This window comes from Phocoena sinus, chromosome 11 (genome assembly GCF_008692025.1).
Source record: "Phocoena sinus isolate mPhoSin1 chromosome 11, mPhoSin1.pri, whole genome shotgun sequence".
In the NCBI taxonomy this organism is placed as follows: Eukaryota; Metazoa; Chordata; class Mammalia; order Artiodactyla; family Phocoenidae; genus Phocoena; species Phocoena sinus.
The window spans coordinates 14,385,029-14,408,019 of record NC_045773.1 but is presented as its reverse complement, the minus strand read 5'-3'; the positions used below and the strand labels follow the sequence as shown (position 1 = coordinate 14,408,019).

General features: G+C 33.3%; 1 protein-coding gene across 6 annotated transcripts in view; it reads left to right on the top strand.

Moving 5' to 3' along the window:
- Positions 1-22,991, top strand: part of CNTN6 (contactin 6) — a 293,620-nt gene that overhangs the window by 248,409 nt on the left and 22,220 nt on the right. For all 6 annotated transcript variants that reach the window (XM_032648985.1, XM_032648982.1, XM_032648981.1 and 3 more), the window contains 5 exons: positions 3,010-3,137; positions 18,713-18,888; positions 19,261-19,378; positions 20,014-20,172; positions 20,294-20,443. In XM_032648985.1, the coding sequence (XP_032504876.1) occupies positions 3,010-3,137; positions 18,713-18,888; positions 19,261-19,378; positions 20,014-20,172; positions 20,294-20,443 (731 nt within the window). The remainder of the gene's footprint in view (positions 1-3,009; positions 3,138-18,712; positions 18,889-19,260; positions 19,379-20,013; positions 20,173-20,293; positions 20,444-22,991) is intronic.

Sequence of the window (22,991 nt, the reverse complement as noted above, 5' to 3'; positions counted from 1 at the left end):
ATTCTGTTTGCTAATTATTTATGCAAATTTCCACTTTTATCACCAGAGTGTTTTCTCAGTTTTTCAGTTAGCCGAGCATATCTGTACTTGTGGCTGTGATCTGTTTTTAAATACCAGAGAGTCTTGTATGAATAAAGACAACATTTTAATGTACTTTATTAATATATCCTTTTGAACCCTCCAGGTACTATTTTAAAATATCTTTTAGAATATTTCAAAAGGAGGATAGGAAAAGTCAGTTTTTATCTTTCCCTATGAATGTTACCAAAACTATCAATTAAAATGTTCCAGTAAATTTTTAAATGTGCATCCTTCCCTATCTGAAAATGTCAATTGCTCAGTTTTCTTAATACAGTTTGATGTTAATTGGGTGTTATTTCTTTTTTTTTTTTAATAATTTCTACTAAGCTGTGTTTTGATATGTGAGAGAACTGGAAATTCTCACTTTTCTTTAATAGTTTTTGTTTAACTATTCTGCATAAATTTAGTGTTATGATTAGATACTTTGAGACCATCTACACTGTTAAAGATTAAGTTTTCTTATTATATTTTAACATCTATTAATGAAAAAATAGTAAGTTGAAATATTCACACCATTTATTATGTTATAAAATCTCTAATTATAGTTAACTGTCTGGCTTTCTATATCCTAGGGCACTAGGGAGAATTACTTTTTTAAATCATCTAGTTTTAATAAATGATACATTGGTTTGGTTACTAGTTTGGTTATTTTCATAAAACATTTAAATCTAAGATATTTTATTCTTTTGCACATTTTTGCATATTGATCTATGAAAACAAAATGGATTCTTGCTTAGACATAATCTCTACAGACTAAAGTTTGATTTATAATGAACTGAGCAACGTTCTCAAACTCTATTGTGCATACTAATTACTGAAAATCATGTTAAAATGCAAAGTTTGATTCAGTAGGTCTGGGATGAGACCACATTTTGAGGAGCAAACACCTAAGACCATCTTATGGGCCTCTAATGATGACTCAGCAGATATTTCTTGAACGTCATAGTCAACATGCCAAATTATTTACTACAAGTGACACAAAGTGATGGCTCTGGAAAGAGCATGAGCACTAGAGATAGTTATAATTTTAAATTCATTCTTTGATGCTTATTAGCTGCTTAATCTTGAGCAGATTTTAACTTTTCCTAGTCTTAGTCTGTCTTCTTATTATCTGAAGCTTGAGAAATGTCAATTGATTGACTAAGATTTCAAAAGAAATAATCAGTTTCAATGATGATGATTTCAGTTCAATTTAACAAACATTACTGAACATACACAATGAGCCTGAAAACGGTGGTGGACTTAGGGTAATATTAAACCACAGTTTACATGAATTGTCCTTTTCAGAAAGCTAAGTGAAAAATTATGACATATAAACATTGGCATTACTAGCTGGGAAGTTTGTCTGATGGCCTTTAGCTATCAGCAGATACATATTTCTTTAACATTTAAAATGTTTTTTTGCCAAAATTTAACATTTCTCTGTTGCTTAAAATTCTTAGTTATTCCTAAATTCTAGAGGTAAGTGATGTACCCAAATGTTTCTCATATCGACCTCTTCTAATTGAATCAGGTGAAGAATTGTTTTTGGCCAGAAGTTTGCTGCATACTGGAATAGCTTTGTTGCTGTGTCAATAGCGGTATGATTCGATTGTTAGTATAAACAGGGATCAAGAAATCTAGACATTTCAGAAATTAAATAAGATGTCAAATGTTCACTGTTCGGGAATACTCCAAGAAAATGACTTAAAAGAAATCTGATTATGTGCCATGGAACATTCTAAACCCAGATGTGGCCCCTTCCACTCACTTGACAACAGAATATGGAACTTGTCACTGATAATAAACCCAACATCATAAGCTGGTTTCACATAAATTGTACTTGGCTGATGTTCTCTGTGTTTCAAATTGGGTAATTAATTATATTAGCTACATTTCCTGTAATACACATATTAGAAACAATGATATGTTTGCAATGAAAGAAATACTGTTTTGTTATTGTTAATGGATGTGACATGCATGCCAACTCTCTTTCCTTTCATTCCTTTAAAACCATTGTCATTACAAATGAGTTTTTACTGCTTATTTTTCTGCAACTCTGACTACCCACTAGTGTTTTTAGAGCTGTGTTTTTAAAAGGTCGTTAATTAAATTTATAAGACGTAAAATCGAGCACATGGTTTTGTTTTGCTTTGTTTTTCATTTTTTGTCTCTTACTAAAACATTTGATGATGATTTTGTCAAGAAACCAATCTTAGGGGTTCTCTTGATTACGACAGTGCTCTGATGTTTGCTTTTGACTATTTCTGAGTTAAAGAGAAAATTTCATACGAGTCATTTTTTGAAAGATTGGAACTTCTTAAATTCAGTCTGATTCTTGAAGCCTTCATTCTTTTTACTTCTCTCTTCCTCTTTTTAATGGGATAGGCCACATAACAAGATGGCCTGAGCCCTCTGGCTATGGAACCCCATGGATGGTTCCTTCAACTCACTAGCACAAGCAAATATTGTCATGGTTGAAAACCCTGTTGTTTGGTAGCTGAAAGTCCTGAGTAAAAACTGGTCTATAAAGCTGCAGAGTAAACAATGTGAAAATTGGCTTGCGTTTCTCTAACGCCAAGTTTGGTTTTCACCAGAGTTGATTTTTCAAAATGCATAGTAACTAGTTGTGTTTGTTATTAATCAAGCAATGGGCATTGTAGCACCAAGCACTCATTTGATTTTTAATGTGCATTGAAATCAGCAATGATAATTCAAGTTACAGCAAAATAATTATCAGTACTGTGTCAGAATAAAAGCAAATGTCATTTATTCTAATATGTGGATTCGCAGATTGCTCACAATTAAAAGCAGGATAATAGGAAAGGAATACATTCATATTAACAAATGCACCCATGGTTTCAGTAACGCTTTAAAATGAAAATAGGTGGTTAAGACTTACCAGTTTTAAAGAGCCTTACTTATGTTAATTATACATTTTCTTTTTAGAGTGTTTATCCTGAAGGATGGCAGCCTCAAGATACATAACGTTACCAGGTTGGATGCCGGATCATACACTTGCATAGCTACAAATCAGTTTGGTTTTGCCAAGAACACTGGCAGCCTAGCTGTAAAAGGTATTTTACTGTCTTCATTTGTGCTTGATGAACATTGGAGATATGTATGCATATCATGACCTCTATCACAGTGTCAACCCTGTATTATCATATTGTATATGTGAAATGTTTGATTTCACATTTTATTTAAGAGTTGTGTTCCCATATTCATTAATAGCATGCTCACTTTGCCAGTGGAATAACATGGTAGATGTGAATACCTTGGCAGTTGAAAAGCTGTCCAGCGGGTAATTAGACAAAACTAAAACTTGAACTAAAAATTTTGGATTTCCACAGATGCCTCAGTGTGGGGAAGCCATGGACATTTTGTTGACGTCAGTGGGTAATATTTTTTTGTGTGAAGTTTCCTTCAGAAACTCATTTTGTGTAAAATTTTTACCTGGATGTAAGGCTGTCAAGTGCATAATCAGTTCATTTCTTTCTATAACTCTAAGTACATAACTAGTGAAATGCAGACTCTCTTACATTCACCTTAATAAGCAGTTCTTTGCAAAGAAAAAAAATTAAAACATTAGTGTCCATTTGAGTTATTATTAGATTCCCATCACAGTAAACACATACGCTCACACAACTTCAGATGGTAAAAGTGCATACCCTAGTCTTGAGACTTTTAAACTAGTATCAATCCGAATGTAACTACATATATCACCAAGGGACATAATTAGCATTAGATGCATCTACTCCCCATCTTTGCTACTTTATTGAACCTCAGCTCATAAAACTAGTCTGTTTAGGGGGAGCCAGGTCACTTTTATCATTTTATTGCCTCCTGGACGACAAAAATGACTGCCTTGAAAGACAAGTTTGAGCAGCTACTTAAGCCCAAATGATTAAATTCAGCAATTGATACTTTATCATCATTTCTATTAAAAATGAATAAATACAATAAAAAGTAGTTAGCTGCTATACTTCAACTATCCTTTAAAATGTCTCAAGGAAAATCAACACTCATCTTTATCCCTGGAAGATATTTCTTCCAGCTTTATCTCAAGCCTATTATATTATGCCAACAATTGTCTGAAACACTCAGGGGAAATGTAAATGACAGAACTTGTATCAAAATTCAACCAGTGTAGCATAATTTGAAAAACTTCACTTCTTTAAGATTGTATTGTCATCAGGTTTTTAAGACAGGTATGGACTTAATGTTTCAAGGAATGTACTGTAGCTATATTTAATAATAGGGAATTTCTCCAGCAAAGTTTTGGCAATACTCATGTACTGAAGAGTGTGAATGCTTTATGTCTGGAGAACTAACATGTCCATTAAGGAAGAAAAACAGAGGAGATTACCTTATTTCAAATTAAGAAACTACAGGTGGTATGCACTCATTTTTATTACAGCAGAATATTAAAATATGGTAGAGGATAAAAAGGCATTGCAGTTAATTCTTACAGGTATGGAGAAATCCAGGAGGAGTTAAGATATGAAATTTTAAGGATGAAGACATCAGTAGTGGAAACGTAGTTTCTCAAAGGAAGTTTTGGTAGAATACTGGTGATGGGTGAGTAGGACCAATAATTTTCCTGCAAAAATACAATGATGGGGATGCTTTCACTCCAGAGACTAAGAGAAAAAGTTAATAGATTGAGCTAAATGGATAGTTTCTTTTCCTCAAATGTTTCTTTAGCATTTAGCTAAATGCTATCTTAATGATGTCAATTACTAATTAATGGAAGAAAAGTAAAAGGAGAAGACTCACATAAATGTGAGAAACTCAGGAGCAGCTACTGACTTAGTTCTAATTATGGAATTTGGATATTGTAGAGGTGAAACACAGCCATGTTTCTTACTAAATAGGTCCCTAATTCTTAAGATAGAATTAAGCTGATATGTATTTTGGGATATTCCATAAAACACACCATAATCCTCAGGCACTCCACTCTGTCTATGAGTAAGAAAATAACTAAGATTACTCAGTTAAAATACTGATATATTTTTGCTTATTTCTAGTGTTTTTTTGCTGGAGCTATTGAAACAAAATTATCTCAATCTACATTCCTGGTCAACTTTATCTTTCCTACTCTTTCTTCTTCTGTGGCACATTTCGTCTCCTTACAAAGGATATAATTCACTTATTTACATGTATTTTTTTCCCCTATATTTCCCTTCCTCTAGAAAAGAAGCATAAAGAAGGCAGGGACATCACAAATTCTAGTACAGTCCTGGGAACAGTATGTGTTCAATAAATATTTATTGATTGAGTGAAAGGATCTCACCTCATTCCCCTTAGTTCTCAGAGATAATTTCCATCCTGACTTTCTTGCTCTAAAATCTGAAAGTTTTCAATTTTTCAGGGTTTACGCTTGTTAGAATACTTCACAATAAAGAACATCAAAGGCAAATAACAAACTTGTAAATGCTTTCACTTTCCCAATTTTACGGTTTGTAGTTACATAATTCTAATACATAGAGAACCCCACACTCTGAAAGGGGGGACAAATATGAAAATACATGAAAATCTGAAAGACTTCATGCAGAGAACTCACTGTTCTGGTATTTTCAGCATAATACCAGAGGATGATTTACATATGCAAAAAGGGCTTATGTCAATATGCATGAATATCAAGTTATTTTCACTCATTTATATCTAATAATGGGAAGGAAATTGTGTTTGTTATTTTTAACCTTCATGAAATATCCATGTGCCATTTTAAAGGGATTTGGGGAATTCTGCTTCTTTGCTATTGACAGTAACCATTATATGCAATATAAATAAACACATATACATAATAACACATACATTTAAAAAAACTATATAAACATAAAATGTGTACAGTATGGATAAAAGCATCTTTAGAAACTTTGCTTTATTACTCATCTGTAATGTATAATCTTTATTAAACTGTGGGATTTTTACACAAATACAGTTCTAAGAGAAGTCTATCATTAGTATAGCTTCTTAACTAGACTGCTATCTCTAATTCCCTTTCATGTGGGAATGTTGAAGATATCACTGCCAAAATTATTATTTTACAACCTACAAATTTGAAGCTTTAATGTGAGAAGGAATCATAATACTATGCATTGATTCAAATATTTTCTTGACTATTAAGAGTGTAGCCATTTGGCTGTTTGTTAAGACGATTTAATACTTCTCTGTGTATGTATGTATGTGTGTGTGTGCACCTGTGTGTGTGTGTGTATGTTTGCATTTTCTTGTCTATAATGTTCATCTGATTGTCATTACACAGTCAAATATAATTTTATTTCTCAAATCAAAATCGTACAGTGACCTTTCTGGTAATAGGGTGGTAAGAAGCAAATGAGAAATTTCAGTAAAGCTGATAAAACAATCATCTTTCTTTGAATTTACTTATCTGCCTCAGTCATGCAAAAAATGTTGTTGTTAGATAACATGTAAAAAGATAATAGTTACAGGACCAAGATATTTTCCAGCTTAGGTTTTAGCTGATATGGCTTATCTGTGTCAAGAGGATTCTGAAGTTATCTGCACTGTATGTTGGAAATTTCTGTTCCACCATGCGACAGGATAAAGCAATTTGTTATTCAACACAGGGAGTGCAATTAGCACCAGTCTTACCAGAGCCCCAGCAGATGCCCAGTGTAATTTGAGGACATGTTCCATAGGCACAGACAGAGAATGGAAAGGAAAGAGAGTTTAAATGTTTTCATTTGTGGGGACTTAGTAAAATTACAATGTGTACATACACTAAGAGGTGTATGAAAATCACATAAAAGGGGAAATTATTTGATCTGGCATTTGGAAAATTATTAAAAAGCAGAGTAACAGCACGCTATAAAAATGATCTTGTTTGCAGGCAACATTTGTTTTCATTTCCCCACTGGAGAAGTTTTGGATGTCCAATTATAGGCCTCATTGCTTCAGCATTATTTTCAACTGAAATGTCGGAACTTGGAAAAGCATATCTAATGTGCAAATTAAGTTTATTGCTGCTCATTTAGTTGTTTATTCTTTGTGATAGAAGTCTTTATTTTATCAGCATGGAGAGTGGCCTATCCATTTTCTCCAGCAGAATGAGGGTGTTCACTAATATGGTTCTACATTTACTAAGAAAAATATCGAGATAGGTAGATAATTGGAGGCTTTGTGGCTTTACACTGCGCTTTAAAAGATTTGAGGTATTGAGCCCAGCTGTATCCAGAAGCCCAGCTTCACTGAGTAAACCAAAAATACAATTTCACAGAAATGACAAGACACAATGGAATACATCCATCTTTTTGTAGTGGTTGAAGCCTCCCAGTACTGCTAATACCTTTCCCCAAATATTTAATTCTACATTCCAATTTTCTACAAGAATGAATTAAAACATTTAATAGAAAGAAGGCATTGATTTAAAAATTATTAATGGAAGTATTCTTAAGGTGAAAAAATATATAGTGAATTTTTATACTGTCTAGAAATGAAATTTTCTTCCCCCCTCCAGTATTGAAAATAACGCTGAGTTCTTGAGACCTGAATTCCATAATCTCTTCAAGTATAAAGGAGAAAACAAACAAAAAACTTTCATGTAAGCAAACACAATAATATCAATATTATTTTATCTTCATAACAATTTAATTCATAGTCTTTTAAAAATGTAGCACATATCACTCAGATGAAATTTCCAGGCATGTTAATAAGCAGTCTTTTTTCTTTTAAATATATATTATACAATATATAATGTAAAGCATGTTATATATTAATTATAATTAATGAACTATAAGTCTGTACTTTTTTATTATGCAAGAAAATTATCACTGAACCTATTATTGGTTAAAATTTTGCTTTGTTTTATTTATTCTTAACAAAAATAGGGGGTGTATAGCTTGTGCTTTATACCAAATAAAGAGGCCAGACAGATGAGTACATACCACTTCTTAAAGAGATGAAAAGCAGAAACTTTGAAATTAGATTAACTAGTTCAATTACTAACTAGCATGAAATCCTAAAGATTTTGTTTTTGCTGTTTGATGTTGTATTCTTTATTATTGTCATTAATTACACTCTATTAAATATACATACTCTGCTCCAGGCACTGTTATAGCTGCTTTATGTACATCATCTCACTGAACCCTCCGAACAACACTTTGAAGCAGATGATCATTAGAGATTAAGGCACAGACATCTGAAAGTACTTGCCAAGTTCCCTTGTTATTAAGTGGCAGAACTCTTTTTTCCCTTCTAGTAAATTTATGTAATAATACTTACATGAGACACTTTTATATGACATTGTTTAAAGTTCAAAGAAAATAAAACTATAGTAACTTGCAGATATTAGTACTTCCCCCTAAATACTTCAGTTTTCCTTTGTTAAATAGAGTTCAATATTTGTTTACATCTTTATCATTTGAGATAAACTTTACATATATAATGAAATACATGTCTTAAGTGTAAATTTGCTGAATTTTGGCAAAGGCGTACACCTGCGTAACCCCTAACTTTACCAAGATACATTACCATCATCCTATAGAATTTCCCTCATGCCCCTTCTTAATCAATCCCTACCCCCACCCCAGTCCTAGAAGCAAGGACTGTTACAATTTTTTTCTGCCGTAGATTTCATACAAATGCAATCATACAGAATATACTCTTTGGCATCTGGCTTCTCTCACTCAGCTTAAATCACTAGCTGTCAACCTTCTGTTTTTATTAAAAATGAACAAAACTAAACAAAATTTGACCAACAGTAGGTTTAATCTGTGTAGTTAAAAAAAAAATCTTGAATTATAAATATCTTTGTCTCCAGTTTCCTTCCCAAACTTGTACACACTTATGCCCTGAGTATTGGGTTAGGAATTGGAAGTTCTGTAATTTTTCTCTTGATTCCAGTCTGAAGCTAAAAGAAGTGATTAGACTCCTCTGTTACTTAGGCATTCTATTTCTAAACCAGCACAGTGGTCACTCAAGCTCTAGTGACATTTTTTTAGGAAAAATGTGTGTCATTACAACATTAAGGAAAAAACCCTCAGATGCAAGGTCTGTTTTAGGTCTGTGGATCCTGAACACTCAAGGAAACAGTTACTAGCAAATTCTTTCAAGCCAAAAAAAGGAATGGGGTAGGAGCGGGCCAAGGGGGTGTAGAGGGGAAAAATAATCAAATGAACTGATTGACTCTGATTCTCCTCTTCTGGATTTGATTCTCTCATTTCATCTACCCTTATCCCAACATAAATGTTCAGAAGAAAACATTTTCTATTAGGTCCTGTAGGCAAGCAAAGTAAAATTTCCTCATTCCATCCCTTTTAAAACTACAGAACACTTCAACCTGATGTTTTACTACAACCCAGCATAAAGTTACAGTTGGAGGACTGAGCGAATGCTATCTATTTATAGGAAATATAAATATGATCCCATAAATAGTCATTGCCTATTATGTATTACTGCTTTGAAAGTGAGTAGTTGGCATATTTAATTCATTAAGCAGAATCTACAGTGCATGCTCTTTTTAAATAGATGTCAGGCTCTGTTTTGATTACTTGTTAATATAGAAGATCTGTGTTTACATTTTACATTATTACTTGCTAGGGAATTTTTCAGTGTTACCTTGCCTGATACTTAGACTTGTTTTCTCATTTAGACAACTCAAATTTTAGACAATTACTTTCTCTAGACAATTCTTCATTTGTTTCTTTTACTCTGGGGCTCAGGGTAGTCTTTTAATATTTGTTCTAAATCATTTAAATATTGAAGTGGAAGATAAATGAGTTATGGTAACTGCAGAGAAACTGTAATATACTGACCATGGTTACTTTGTAAATTGGAATTAAATCATGCTCTGCCTATGGTGGAATATAATATAAATACCAAGTACTGCATGTAGATTTTAGTGGATATAAAACAACCTAGCCTACTGCAAGTGTATGTACAAAGAGGAAAAATGTATTAATAAAGATTAAAAACTCCTCCATTTCTTGCTTGCCAGAGGTGGGGAATTAAAGACTCTATCACACTGATTTCCTTGTTTGTTTGTTTTCTCTACAGGGTTTATTTCAGAGTACTAGCTTTGATTTTCCCGTGCTTACTTTTCCTAGAGTCAGTAATTTTCTTGTTTGTTTGCTTAGTTTTCTACGGACTTGGCAACAATTCATCCCTCAGCTCTATCTCAACTTTCTTCCTTTAATATCAATCTACCTTTGTGTCGGGAAGCCTGGTTTCCTAAGCACCATACCTTTCTCTTGACATACTTCCTCATTTGGGTAAACTGTATCTTCCTATGGATTTCTGAGGACCAATTTAAGAAAAATGCAATGTTTTTGAGATCTTTCTTGTTTGAAAATGTCTTTACACTATGATTACATTTGATTGATGGTTTAGTTGGAAACAGAATTCTGGACTGGAAATCAGGATTCTTCATAAATCTGGAGATGTTACTCTGCTCTAAAAGCTGAAGCCATTTTGATTTCTGACCTGTTGTTTGTGACATCTTTTCTCTCTCTCTCTCTCTAGAAGTCTGTTTTTCCCAGTGTCCCACAATTACATGATGATGTGCCATGGTGTAAATTTATTTTCAACCTTTTTACAGGGCATTTGGTGTACTTTGTCATCCTGGAAACTCGTAGTTCTTGGTCCTGGAATATCTTCCCAAATAATTTAATAATTTACTCCATTTCTTTTTCTGAAATCCCTATTATTTAATAGATTTCCCAAACTGGTATTCGAGTTTATGCGTGTGTGTATGTATGTATGTATGTAACTATTTACCTATCTATGTATATAATATTGTATTTTATATAATTATATATATATTTAGATATATATAATTTATATACATGCTCATGATTTTTATATATATATATACACACACATATATATATATACACACTTTTGTTTGTTTCTCTCTCCTCATAACCATTTTATAGCTTTGTTGCTCTATCTTCTAGGAGATTTTCTCAACTTTATCTTCCAGACTTTCTATTATATTTTTGTTTTTGCTATTTTGAAAGAATTTCTAAGTGTCCTTTTATTTTCTGGCCTTGCTCTTTTTCTCCCCCTTCCTCTGAAAATATTGCTTGTAGTTTTTCTATTTTCTAGTTTATTTTTTATGCATGGTCTCTGTTGTCCCAAACTATTTTCTACTCTTTCTTTGTTTTAATCCCTATCCTTTATTAAGAGGTGTACAAAGATACTTTGTGCATCTGTTGCCTGCTCATATTTAAGAGTGGGTCACTAAAAGTCTTACAGAAAGCTCTGATCTAGTGTGGGGATTTTTGAACATGTACGAGCTTTCTTTTTTCAATCTTTCTGGTCAATTCTGTTTTGAATCCATGCAACCAGGCTATTTTCCTACCATTTCATCAATACTGTTCTTAACAAGGTGACTAGTAGCCTCCACACTGTTTTATCCAGCGGTCAGTTCTCAGTCATCTTACTTAAAGTATCAGACTAGTGATCACACAGTTCTTGATACACATTTCTCACTTGGCTACCAGGACATAGTATTTTTCAGGTTTTCCTTTAACATCTTGAGTCATTCCTTTTCAATTTCCTTTTCTAGCTCCTCTGAATCTTACCAGTTTCCTAAATTTGGAATATCACAGGGAACTGTCCTCGAATTAAAATCTACAAGCTAATTCCCAAAATGATAACCCAGCTTAATTATCTATCTTAATCCCAAATCCAACTGCCAATTTATCTTCACTTACCAATTTACTATATCATAACACTAACCTCCTAACTCTCACTCCCAGAAACTGCTCCTGCCACAGTAAATCCCCACTATAATTAATGACAGCCTACACCGACACTTGCTCAAGCCAAGTCCTTGTAGTCATTTTCACTCTTTTCCTTCTTTCAAACCCCATATCCCATTGTCCAACAAATGGACTCAGCAACAAGATATGTAAAGAATCTAACCAGGTCCCATAACTTCAATGACCAAACATTAGTTTAAACAATTACTGTCACTTTCCCAAAGTGTGTCTCTAGCACAGAGATACCCAACTAAGTTTATTTTGCCTCCTAGGGGACATAGGGCAATGTGTAGGGATATTTCTCGCTGTCACAACTGAAGGATCTACTAACATCTAGTAGGTAGAGGCCAAAGATGCTGCTAAATATCCTATAATGCACAGAACAGCCTCCCCACCTCACTCTGAATCCACTTACACATACATGCGACAAAATATAATCTGGCCCAAAATGATAACAATATTGAAATTAAGAGACTCACCCACAGCCTCAAAAGTATGGGCCTCAATTCCATCTTTGTCTCCCTTCTAGAAGCTTGAGTGTTCCTCTTAAATTGTAGATGAGTTTTTTGCCTCTGTTATGCAAATCCTCTAAAGGCTCCTCAGTTTGGTGTTGTTTTATTTGCTCAGTATTCACACTGATGTACACCTGGAAGAAAGTAAGGGTTCAATACTAATTAAATGGTTTTGAATAAAATACTGAATAAACAATTAGTATATTTTTATGTTAAGGGTTTCTACATCTGTCCAAAGTAGTGCTCACTTCTTTTTCCAAATGACATTAAGTATCATACTGTTGAAGCTATTATCTAAAAAGCTACTGATAAATGGCCGAAATATTTCCAACCCTACACATAATCTATTAAAAAAGTTAATAATATTGGTGAAACTTCTGTCCTGAGTAGTTGAAGTAGATTTATCACACAAACATCATACCAATATCAATCACAAATAATGTAAAAATATTTTAAAAATAAAAATCTCAAGCAGAAATTTTGGTGTTCTCACAGTGCCAGAAAGAAAAAAAGTGGGGCTCATAATCAACCAAATAGAATGAGGCCAGCTAAACAATTCAATCTGGAATCAAGACACCTCAGGGATTATGCCCTTAGTAATAAAAGCAGAGCAAAATTGACCAGGACTTAAAATCAATGACTCAATTTGTATCAATTCCTGACTAGATTCTGCTCTTTTTCAATTGCCTGCTTAAAAACTAAGTCTTCTTGGGAAAAATACAACAAAATGAAAATATTTACATTTTGAGCCACAGTGCCTGACATTTCATAAAATGTTACCAATAGCTGGAGCCAGGACCAAATGACCAAAACCCAGGGAAATATCAGATAACAGCAACAAGTCACGGCTGATTGAAATATAGAAGCTATCACACAAGGGTTTTAAAATAATTGTGATTAGTATGTTTTTTTAAAAGATGACAAGATGGAGAATTTCAGAAGAGAAATGGCATGTATTAAACATCAGTTGGAAGTTCTAGAAGTGAAAAATACAAAGGCTAAAATTAAGAACAAAACAGACTGACTTAACAGCAGATTAGATATGGTAGAGAAGAAGATTAGTAAAGAGAAAGATATGTGAATACAAGATATCCAATATGGAGAGGAAATGCAATAGGAAAGACAAAAAAGAACACAAAGAATATATTGTCGATGGTGAATAGGTCTAACATACATGAAATTGTGGTTCCCAAAGGGGCAGAGAAGGGATGTGGGATGACCAGTTTGAAGAAAGATTTTCCAGAGAGCTCAGAAAAACTGAAAATGACATCAGTCATCTATTCAGGAAATCATATGAGCCTTAATTAGGATAAACACAAAGGAAAGTTTAAATAAGCACATAGTAGCGAAAACAAAGGAAAGAAAAATCATCGCAATTAAAAAAAAACACATTATCTTCAAAAGAATAACAATGACAATGACAGCTGACATAACAACAGAATTAAGGGAATCAAGAAGACAGTGGAATGACATTTTTAATGGTCTGAAAGACAATACCAATAAAATTCTATTCCCAGCAAAATATCCTCTCAAATGAGGACAAAACAGAGATGCTTTCACCAAACAAAACCTCGGAGAACTTATCACTCAAATCAGCACTAAAAGAAATACTAATGAAACTCCTATAAACAGAAGGAATGTGGTCACAGATTGAAGAAGAAATTAAAAGCAATGGGAAGAGTTAATATGTTGATACGAGGCTAATTTGAGATTCTGAGGAATTAGGAAGAGGACCAAATTTTAGAAGTTTTTATTTCTAGTCTTCACAAGTTAACTAATGAGAGAAAATATCAGAGACTTCCATCACCTGTTTTAAGTGCTATTTATACACTAGTTTCCTTTATATCAGTATCTTAATAACATTTCCAATAATGTCATAGACAAATGAAGGCAGAATCACATGTTGTACAGAGGGAGAAAGATTTGATGATTTTTCTTAACATTCGTCAATCTTTTGAGAGGAGTTGATAATTCAGAACCACCTGAGCAGTTATTATTCTGAACAATGACTGTGAAAGAGTATCACTCACAGATGGAGATTTCAACTGAGTTAAAAGTACAAAAGAAACAAACAAAAAGTGACCAAAAGTAATATTTTCTGGATGCTCAGGAAAGACTAATTACATGATGGACTGCCATCCCTGGCTTGTAAAAATGTAGCTGGGGATCATGATATGTAATAGTGTTTGGCCATTGATACAGGGAATAAGCCACACTTATGTTTAAAGAAGTCATGCTTAACAGTTCTGAGAGAAACTTTGTTACTAGTTTTCATGTCTCCTGAGGTGCTCTTAACTAAAGATGGGTTCTGGAAATATTGTCTATCTTGACAAGGTGAATTTGAGTAAGGCTATTCATCAAAAGCATTATATATTTTATTAAGCCTTTCCTTGTACTTCTTAAAGATAGGATTGTTAGATCAAGCTGTTTTCGTATGATCTGAATCTCACTGAAACAGACTGAAAAGAGTATATATTAAAATGCTGTAATTTTATGAACTCTCCATTAACGCATGTCATTCAAACTTAGAATAACCTTCAAAAAGTGGTCGGTCCTCTTCACACTAGAAGCTGAATGGAAAAGATGTCTCCCTATTCTGTATATAAATATTCACTACCCCCATCATTTCCTTTATGTCTTTCTTTTATTATTATTGAAAATTAGAAACACACAGAAAAGTAGAGAAAACAGTACCAGGAACACCTATGTACTCGTCAATCAGGGTTGATAATCATCAACTCATATCCAACTTTGTTTCACCTATACCCTCACCTACTTCTCCAACATCCACCTCAAATATCTAGAGGCAAATCATAAACATCATAATTTCTTCTATAAATCTTTCAGAATGTATTTTTAAATGACAAGGGGATCTTTTCAACATAACAATAAACCAGTTTTCCTATCTTAAAAAAATTAACAGGGGCTTCCCTGGTGGCGCAGTGGTTGAGAGTCCGCCTGCCGATTCAGGGGACACGGGTTCGTGCCCCGGTCAGGGAAGATCCCACATGCCGCGGAGCGGCTGGGCCTGTGAGCCATGGCCGCTGAGCCTGCACGACTGGAGCCTGTGCTCCGCAACGGGAGAGGCCACAACAGGGAGAGGCCAGCGTACAGCAAAAAAAAAAAAAAAAAAAAAAAAAAAAAAAAGATACAGCAGTAGAATGCATAAACAGGCGTTTTGGATTATACACAAACCATTAAGCCACTTTCAGTTTCTCGTGAAACCTCCACAAGTTACAGGATATGTCCGAAGAATCTAACAGTTCCATTGTTTAAATTTACATCTCAATTCAGACTTAAACAGAATGGATTTGTATGAAGAGATAAATCTTTCTAGAAAAGACTGTTCCTTGAGAATCATCAGCTCTAGATGATCTAAGATTCACATTTCAAAATAATTTATCAGAAATTTATTCCAATGTTGTCACAGCCTATAAAATACTCTCAATGGTTCCATAACAATTGCATCAACAGAAAGATCTTTGCAAAAATAAAAAAAATCAAAAAGCATCTGCGATTTTACATTTGCCACGTGCAACCGATGTCAATCACTTAAAAATAAAATTGCTAAAACATAAATTCTGATGACCTAATAAATTTATAGAACAGTGAGAAAAATCTTATGATCAATCAAGATATAACTTTAATAAAGTATTATTTAATGTATATATAAAATTGAATCAAAAATATATTTTTGTAATTTGTATGTTTATGTTGTTACTCATGTATCATTATTACCCTGTTACATTTTGTAGGTAATATATTATTATTTTTATTTATTTATTTATTTATTTATTTATTTATTTATTTATTTATTTATTTATTTTTGTCCCCTGCATCGGCAGACAGACTCTCAACCACTGTGCCACCAGGGAAGCCCCGGTAATATATTATTTTTAAAGCAAAGTAATTTCAAAGAAAAACACCCCGCATTTTTATTTCATACTGTGACCCAAAAACTATGTAGTTGGCCCTAAAAACATCTAAAGCTTACATTCTGACTACCACCATCACCAAGCTTCATATTCTCCACGTTCCACTCCTGTTTTACTCTCCAACACTTCTTTCCAGCAAAATGGCTGCCTTGCCTCAACAAACCATTCTTCTTTGCACAGATTGTTTGTAAATGCTCTTGCCTGCATAGTGAATAAAGTTACTTCTCCCTGCCTGTTATGTTTACTTAGCTAACTCCTATTTGCCTTTTACTGTCAGCTAAAGCAACCTTTTCCCAATAAACTGATCCCTCAGGATTCACTATTTTAATAGAATCATTTACTTCTAATACATGGCACTTATCACATTTGTAACTATGTATTTCTGAGTATGATTTGATTAACGCCAGCCTCTCATTTTATTCTTAAATCTCTGTGAAGGCAAGCACCACATCATTTTTATTTGGTGCTTTTTTTTTTTCTTCTCCTTCCATTGTATTTCCGATACTTAGCAGACAGCTGGAATTTGGTAGTTGCTCAATAAATATTAGTTAATGAATGAATGAACTAGTGAGAACATGTAAACATTATAATGAATTATAAATGCTTCTTATTCATGAAGTTTTAGTCATTATTACTATACTACTGACAAACTATGTATATAGGGAATGATTTGTCTAATTTTGCCACTTTGTGGTACCATAAATGGAAGGAGGGGCTTTCATTTTTAATATTTGAAAATTATTTTAACCGCATGATCCAAAACTTTAAATCACAGCAATTTTGCTCTACCAGCACAACCAGTTAGCCAACTCATCCTCCCATAAGTGTAAATAAGATATTAGCGATATATTTTTTTCAAGGATACTACAAGAAGGAAAATATTCTCTAGTCTTAAAATGTGTTACTGAAACCCTGGTTAGTATTTATTCTTTCTTTGTGGGAGACGTCTGAAGGCGGCTTGGAATGAAGAATGGACTTAGTCCACAAAATCATTCTTTAAACTTTTCCCCAGAAATAATTAGAATAAAAAGTACACGTGTCTAATATAATAAGGTAAAGAGTATCTTGAAAATATGAAAATATGAAGACACAGATACAATCTGATGTAGATTTAGATTTTCTTCATTATATTCAGAAATAAAATATGTGCTTTTTTCCATGACTCTTTTATCAATATGTACCTTAAAGCCCAAGATGATTACTTCCTACTTTTTGTTTATTAAGGAAACAATCACAAATTTTAAAATGTTGGAATAATACTTAAACATTCTATTGATAAAATACAGTGGCACACTCATCCATATGAACATATAAATTCAACCTCAATGCTACTTTGATTTCTTGAGCAGCACAAAGAAGCCAGAAGGAAAGTAAAGCTTTTAGCCTATGTCCTAGAGGGTAAAACTTTACCTTATGAGTGATCTTTAGAGAAAGAGATTTTCGAGGGTCCTCATTTCATTTTGTTTTGAAACTTCTTTATGTATGATACTTGCTTTCACTATAATTTGCCAAAATCCCTAATTCTTAAATGTAAATCCCTTAAAACATACTTTATTTTGGTAAGATAGTACATATGTAAATCCAAATGTATGTCCAGGGTTTTTTTTGTGTGTGTGCTTACTGAGTTGCCATCTTAGTCAATTCTTAGTCCTCTAAAATCAAAACTATGTATTTTTTTATAAAAATGTAGTCAAAAATGATATCACTATGAGTCTCTTTTAACCACAGAAATATAGGATTCACAAGTCCAGCTGGAACACTGTTTGGAATTATCCTTTGAAATGGGTCAATGACATGATATGACTTGTAGAGCAAGGGCTGATATTGTGACTCCTATTTCTAGATAGAAATTTTTTTATGATAGATGTGTAATTCTAAAATTGTAAAATCTCGATGAAAAAAGTTACCTCTTTCCTATTCGTGCTGCACCTTTATCTAAAATAGAAAGTTTTTATCACTGCTATGTCAGAAATAGAATAAATATGTTGTATTCACATTTTCAAATATAAGCTTATGATTATAAATCTCGATATAATATAAACTAATGTAGTTATGATCTTAGGGATGCAATTTGTCTCATAGTATATGAAATTAACATAGAATATTTAGAGCTGTAACCATTGTGTGGATTGTAATATTGTGGCTGGAATTTCAGAATAAAATAATAATAAAAATGGTGTGGTGCATTCTCTACGTAGGGACTGCTGTCTTTTGAGGTCCACAGTTTTCTATGAGCTACTTATTTTTATATTAAGTATAAATGAAAGTATGTCTTGAATTTTCTTACAAGTAATAGGCTATGTTGATTAATGCAGAAATATTTGAAAAGTGGGAATATAATTTTTCATATTGTAGAGCTTCATGTTTTATTTATATAATTTCAAACAATGGCAAAACCATTCAAAATATATATTTTATAGCCATATGCTAGCATTTGATAAGCTTTTATAATAATAATATTTTTTCTCAACAGAGAGGACTGTTATTACCGTGCCACCTTCCAAAATGGATGTTACAGTTGGCGAGAGTATAGTCCTACCCTGCCAGGTGTCCCATGACCCCTCCATTGAAGTTGTATTTCTATGGTCTTTCAATGGAGATGTCATAGACTTAAAAAAAGGAGTGGCTCATTTTGAGAGGATTGGAGGAGTAAGTTGCTGAAATTTTTAAGTGTTTAATAAAATGAATCAAGTCTTTTACATGAATCAATATCTTTCATAATTATTCTCCCCATATTGATTTGCATGGATAGTCACTGTCTGTTTATGAAGTTGCATCTGTTTTTGTTTTGTTTTGTTTTATGTCTTTCATAGAAATGCTTGTGTTCTGGATGCAATTAGAATAAAGTGGATAATAAAAAGGATCAAATATGAGAAACTATAATGATACTAGTATATCTCCTAATTTCAGAGCTGCCTTACATTTAGTATTTATTCAGCTGTAAAAAAAAAAAAAAAAAAAAAAAAAGGGACCTGCTGGGTATGATTATGTTTTTATACTTTTTTCCCTATCTATCTGCAGGAATCTGTTGGGGATTTGATGATAAGGAATATTCAGTTAAATCATTCAGGAAAATATCTGTGCACAGTAAAAACAACTCTCGAAAGTTTATCTGCCGAAGCTGATATAATTGTGAGGGGTAAGCATAAATGGTGAAAATGAATGAGCACACAGTTTATTCACAATCAAAAATGTTAATATGTATTGATACATGGTAGATCTTTGAGTAACCACATTATGATAAAAAAGTGAGATAAATAGTACAGATTTTTTTATTTTTTAAACTCTAAGACTCCAGGGTACGGGTATAAATATGGATATTGAAATGAGTGGGTTTTGTCTCTTTATAAGGAATGGTCAGACTTAGCAAGCAGTGTCGGTCCCTATAGACATGCTTTCTATTCATAATAAACCATTCTTGTCAGAGCAGGGTCAAAGTCACATGTTCCTGAAGGTCTCCATATCAGATGCATTTATTTGAGTTAGCTTTCAAGAGAGAATGGACAAGAACGGTTCTCAATTTTTGAGGTTAATTCCCTATCGGATGATATTCAACCATCCCATGACTGGCATTTTCTAATCTTCAAGGGAAGCATTTCTAAATTAATCTCTCACCGTGTAAGTTGAATTAATAGGGATTTATCTCAAATAATGTGCTAAAATACATTATGTTCAATATTTTATTTTCTAAGCATAACAGATTAGACTATCTCTGTCCCAAATCCATGAATTTAATAAGTTCCAATATATTTATCATAAAACATATTTTTCAAGGTCCCCCAGGTCCCCCAGAAGATGTAAGAGTGGAACACATTTCCAGTACTACTTCTCAACTAAGCTGGAGACCAGGCTCAGATAATAACAGTCCCATTCAAATATTTAGTATTCAGGCTCGGACACCATTTTCTGTGGGTTGGCAGGCTGTTTCTACAGGTAAGTGACACAAGTAGTTTTGAATAATTTTCTAAAACAGATGGTGTGTTTGTTTAATTGAATAACTGATTGTTTTTAACTAGTGCCAATTTAGGGGCCTGAAGCATCCCCTTCTTTTCAGTTCCAGAAATTCTCAATGGTAAGACATACAATGCAACAGTGGTTGGTTTGAGTCCTTGGGTGGAATATGAGTTTCGTGTTGTTGCCGGGAATAGCATTGGGATTGGAGAACCAAGTAAACCATCAGAAGTGTTAAGAACCAAAGCATCAGGTAAGAAATCAATGTCTTCTAAAGATGTGGAAGACCTTTTAAAGTATAGTTCCTCAAGAAAATAAGTGAGGAGGGTAGTATTTTTGGTCCAAAATCAGAGGCAGTAAATCGGTGGCTCTTATTTTCCATTTGTATGTGCACAGAGCAAGGTGTATTTTCTCCCAAAAAGTGAATTCAAAAATAGATGATTATAGTTAAGCAGGCATGTCAAAAATTAGAATTTTTCAAAAGCTGTCCTCTCATCTCATCTATTTTCTAGCCAAAATCCATTCAAGAATCTGTAGATTTGTAAATGCAAATGAGTTACTGCTTGTTTCATTAAATGTTGTAGCCAAGAATTAACTGAGACTCTGATGGTGCTGCCAGCCACACATTTCCATCTATTTCTCAACTCTGACCTAGCTGCAGCTTCATTGAGCGATAGTATAAATTTTTCCACAGGCAAATGAGGTAAATTTTAAACTCATTTAACAGAAGTGCTAATTGAGCATCAACTGGTTCACTGAACAGCAGAATTCAAGTGGAACCTGTCTCAGAAATCACACCACCTTAAGCTCTTTTCAATGGATCCTTTGTTCCACTCTTAAACTTTCACATCCAAGGTGACATTTGATCTGCGCAATGCATGTAGCCAACAAAGTTCACATTCTTATCCAGTCACCTATGGAGGATCACTGATGCTGCTGGCTTAGTTTAACAAGAACTATTTCAACGGTGTGTGCAACTGTCAGATGTCAATAAATCATTTTTTTTAAACTAAAGGTAATGCTAATCATTTTATTATAGGATTATGGCTGGAAAACAGCATATTTGGTAGTGATATCTTAAATCATTCTAAAAGTTTAGAGCTGAGAGGAGGGTCCTCACTTTGATAAGAGGAAGAAAAGGAAGACCAGGATGTTAGCTGATTGTTTTGGACAAAGTCAGGATTTGAATCCAGACATCCAGACTTAGGCACCAGCATTCACCATAACAGTGGGCCTTAACCTAAATGAGATAAAGACTGATATAAGGAAATGTCTAAATATAGAAATTCCCAGGCCCTACCACAGACCAACTGGATAAGAATCTAGAAGCGTGGTCCATGACTCTGGATATTAGCTTCAATTTCAGATTGTTTGTTTACAGCTGATTTATATTATGATAGTTTTGGGCAGGGTTGATGTTAATTCTAAAGTTTTTACAGTAAAGTTTTTATGTCACCTTCTGTTAACCATGGACGCTCTCATTTCAGTAGCATAATGAGACTTGGTATTCATAATGATTTCCCTGAGGCTCCAAATCATACTGAAGTGAGAGGTTGTGAGGTTTTGTTTGTTTGTTTGTTTGCTGCTATCATCAAAGACAGTTCTTCTCAATATGGCTTTAGGATGCGTATGGCTCATTTTAAAACTGAAGAAAAGAGGGACCTTTATTACCCAGAATATTGGAAACTTTTGCAAAGAGTTAAAGTATAATTTAAAATAATTTCTTTATGTATCTAAACTATTCAATTGTCCTGAAATATGTTACTGTAAGCTGTCGAGTACTAGAAACCCTGCAACTGTAGAAGCTATTCCAATTCATGCTGCTTTTGGCCAAAGGCATTGGAAGGCTTAGAAGACAGGGTATATGTTCAAGGCAATCTTTTAAATAAATTATGAAGATCAAAGCAGACAAAGTTAGGGTCAATCTGAATATGAGAGTAGATAACGTCTGGTGTTATTACTTAAAAGAACAATGAGATTATTATATCACTGTATCATTTATAGAGTTAAATATGTATGAAATGGGAATAAATAAAACAAGTAGTCTAGATTTATCTGAATGGTATAAATGGTGGGAGAAAATCTTGGAATGAGTAATTAAACATTACATATTTTAATTCAAAAATGATCGATATAGATAATTTTATCTATATATAAAGTATACCCTGCAGATTTACCCATTATCATAGATTTAGCATACTTTTGCTATTATTGCAGGGAAAAGAATACTTTTTAACACTTCAACATGTATAAAGTTTCATTCTGTTTATATACTATGATACTCTACTCATGCTCACAATTGGCATCGATTTTACAATTTGCCTTGAACTATTTATGTTTCATTACACTAGTCCTCACAAGGGTATAGTTGAAGGACATATTTTTTCCTAATTTGTAAAAATGATCAGTGTCTGGAATGTTCTACCACTGAGCCTTAGGGTCCTAGAGTTAAACCCAGGGAATCCTCTCAATCACATCCTTGATCAGAGAACAGTTTAGTTTGATTGTGAAAAATTAGAGGAAAAGTCCTGCTCTGTACTGAGAGATTTGAGATTCAAACAAAGAGTTATAAAACAAGAATTTTCAAAATTTATGTATCTTTAAGGATTCATTTTTAAATGTTAAAATATCCTGATGGCTAACAAAAAGAACAATTATTTTAGTTTATTTATTGAAAAATAATTGACTGCCTAAGTAACTCGTTTACAGCACAACTGTATAATTAGGCACTAAATCAGCAAGGTCGCAGTTACCATCTGAATGCAACATCATTTTGCCAATTAGTAGATGATGCATAATAA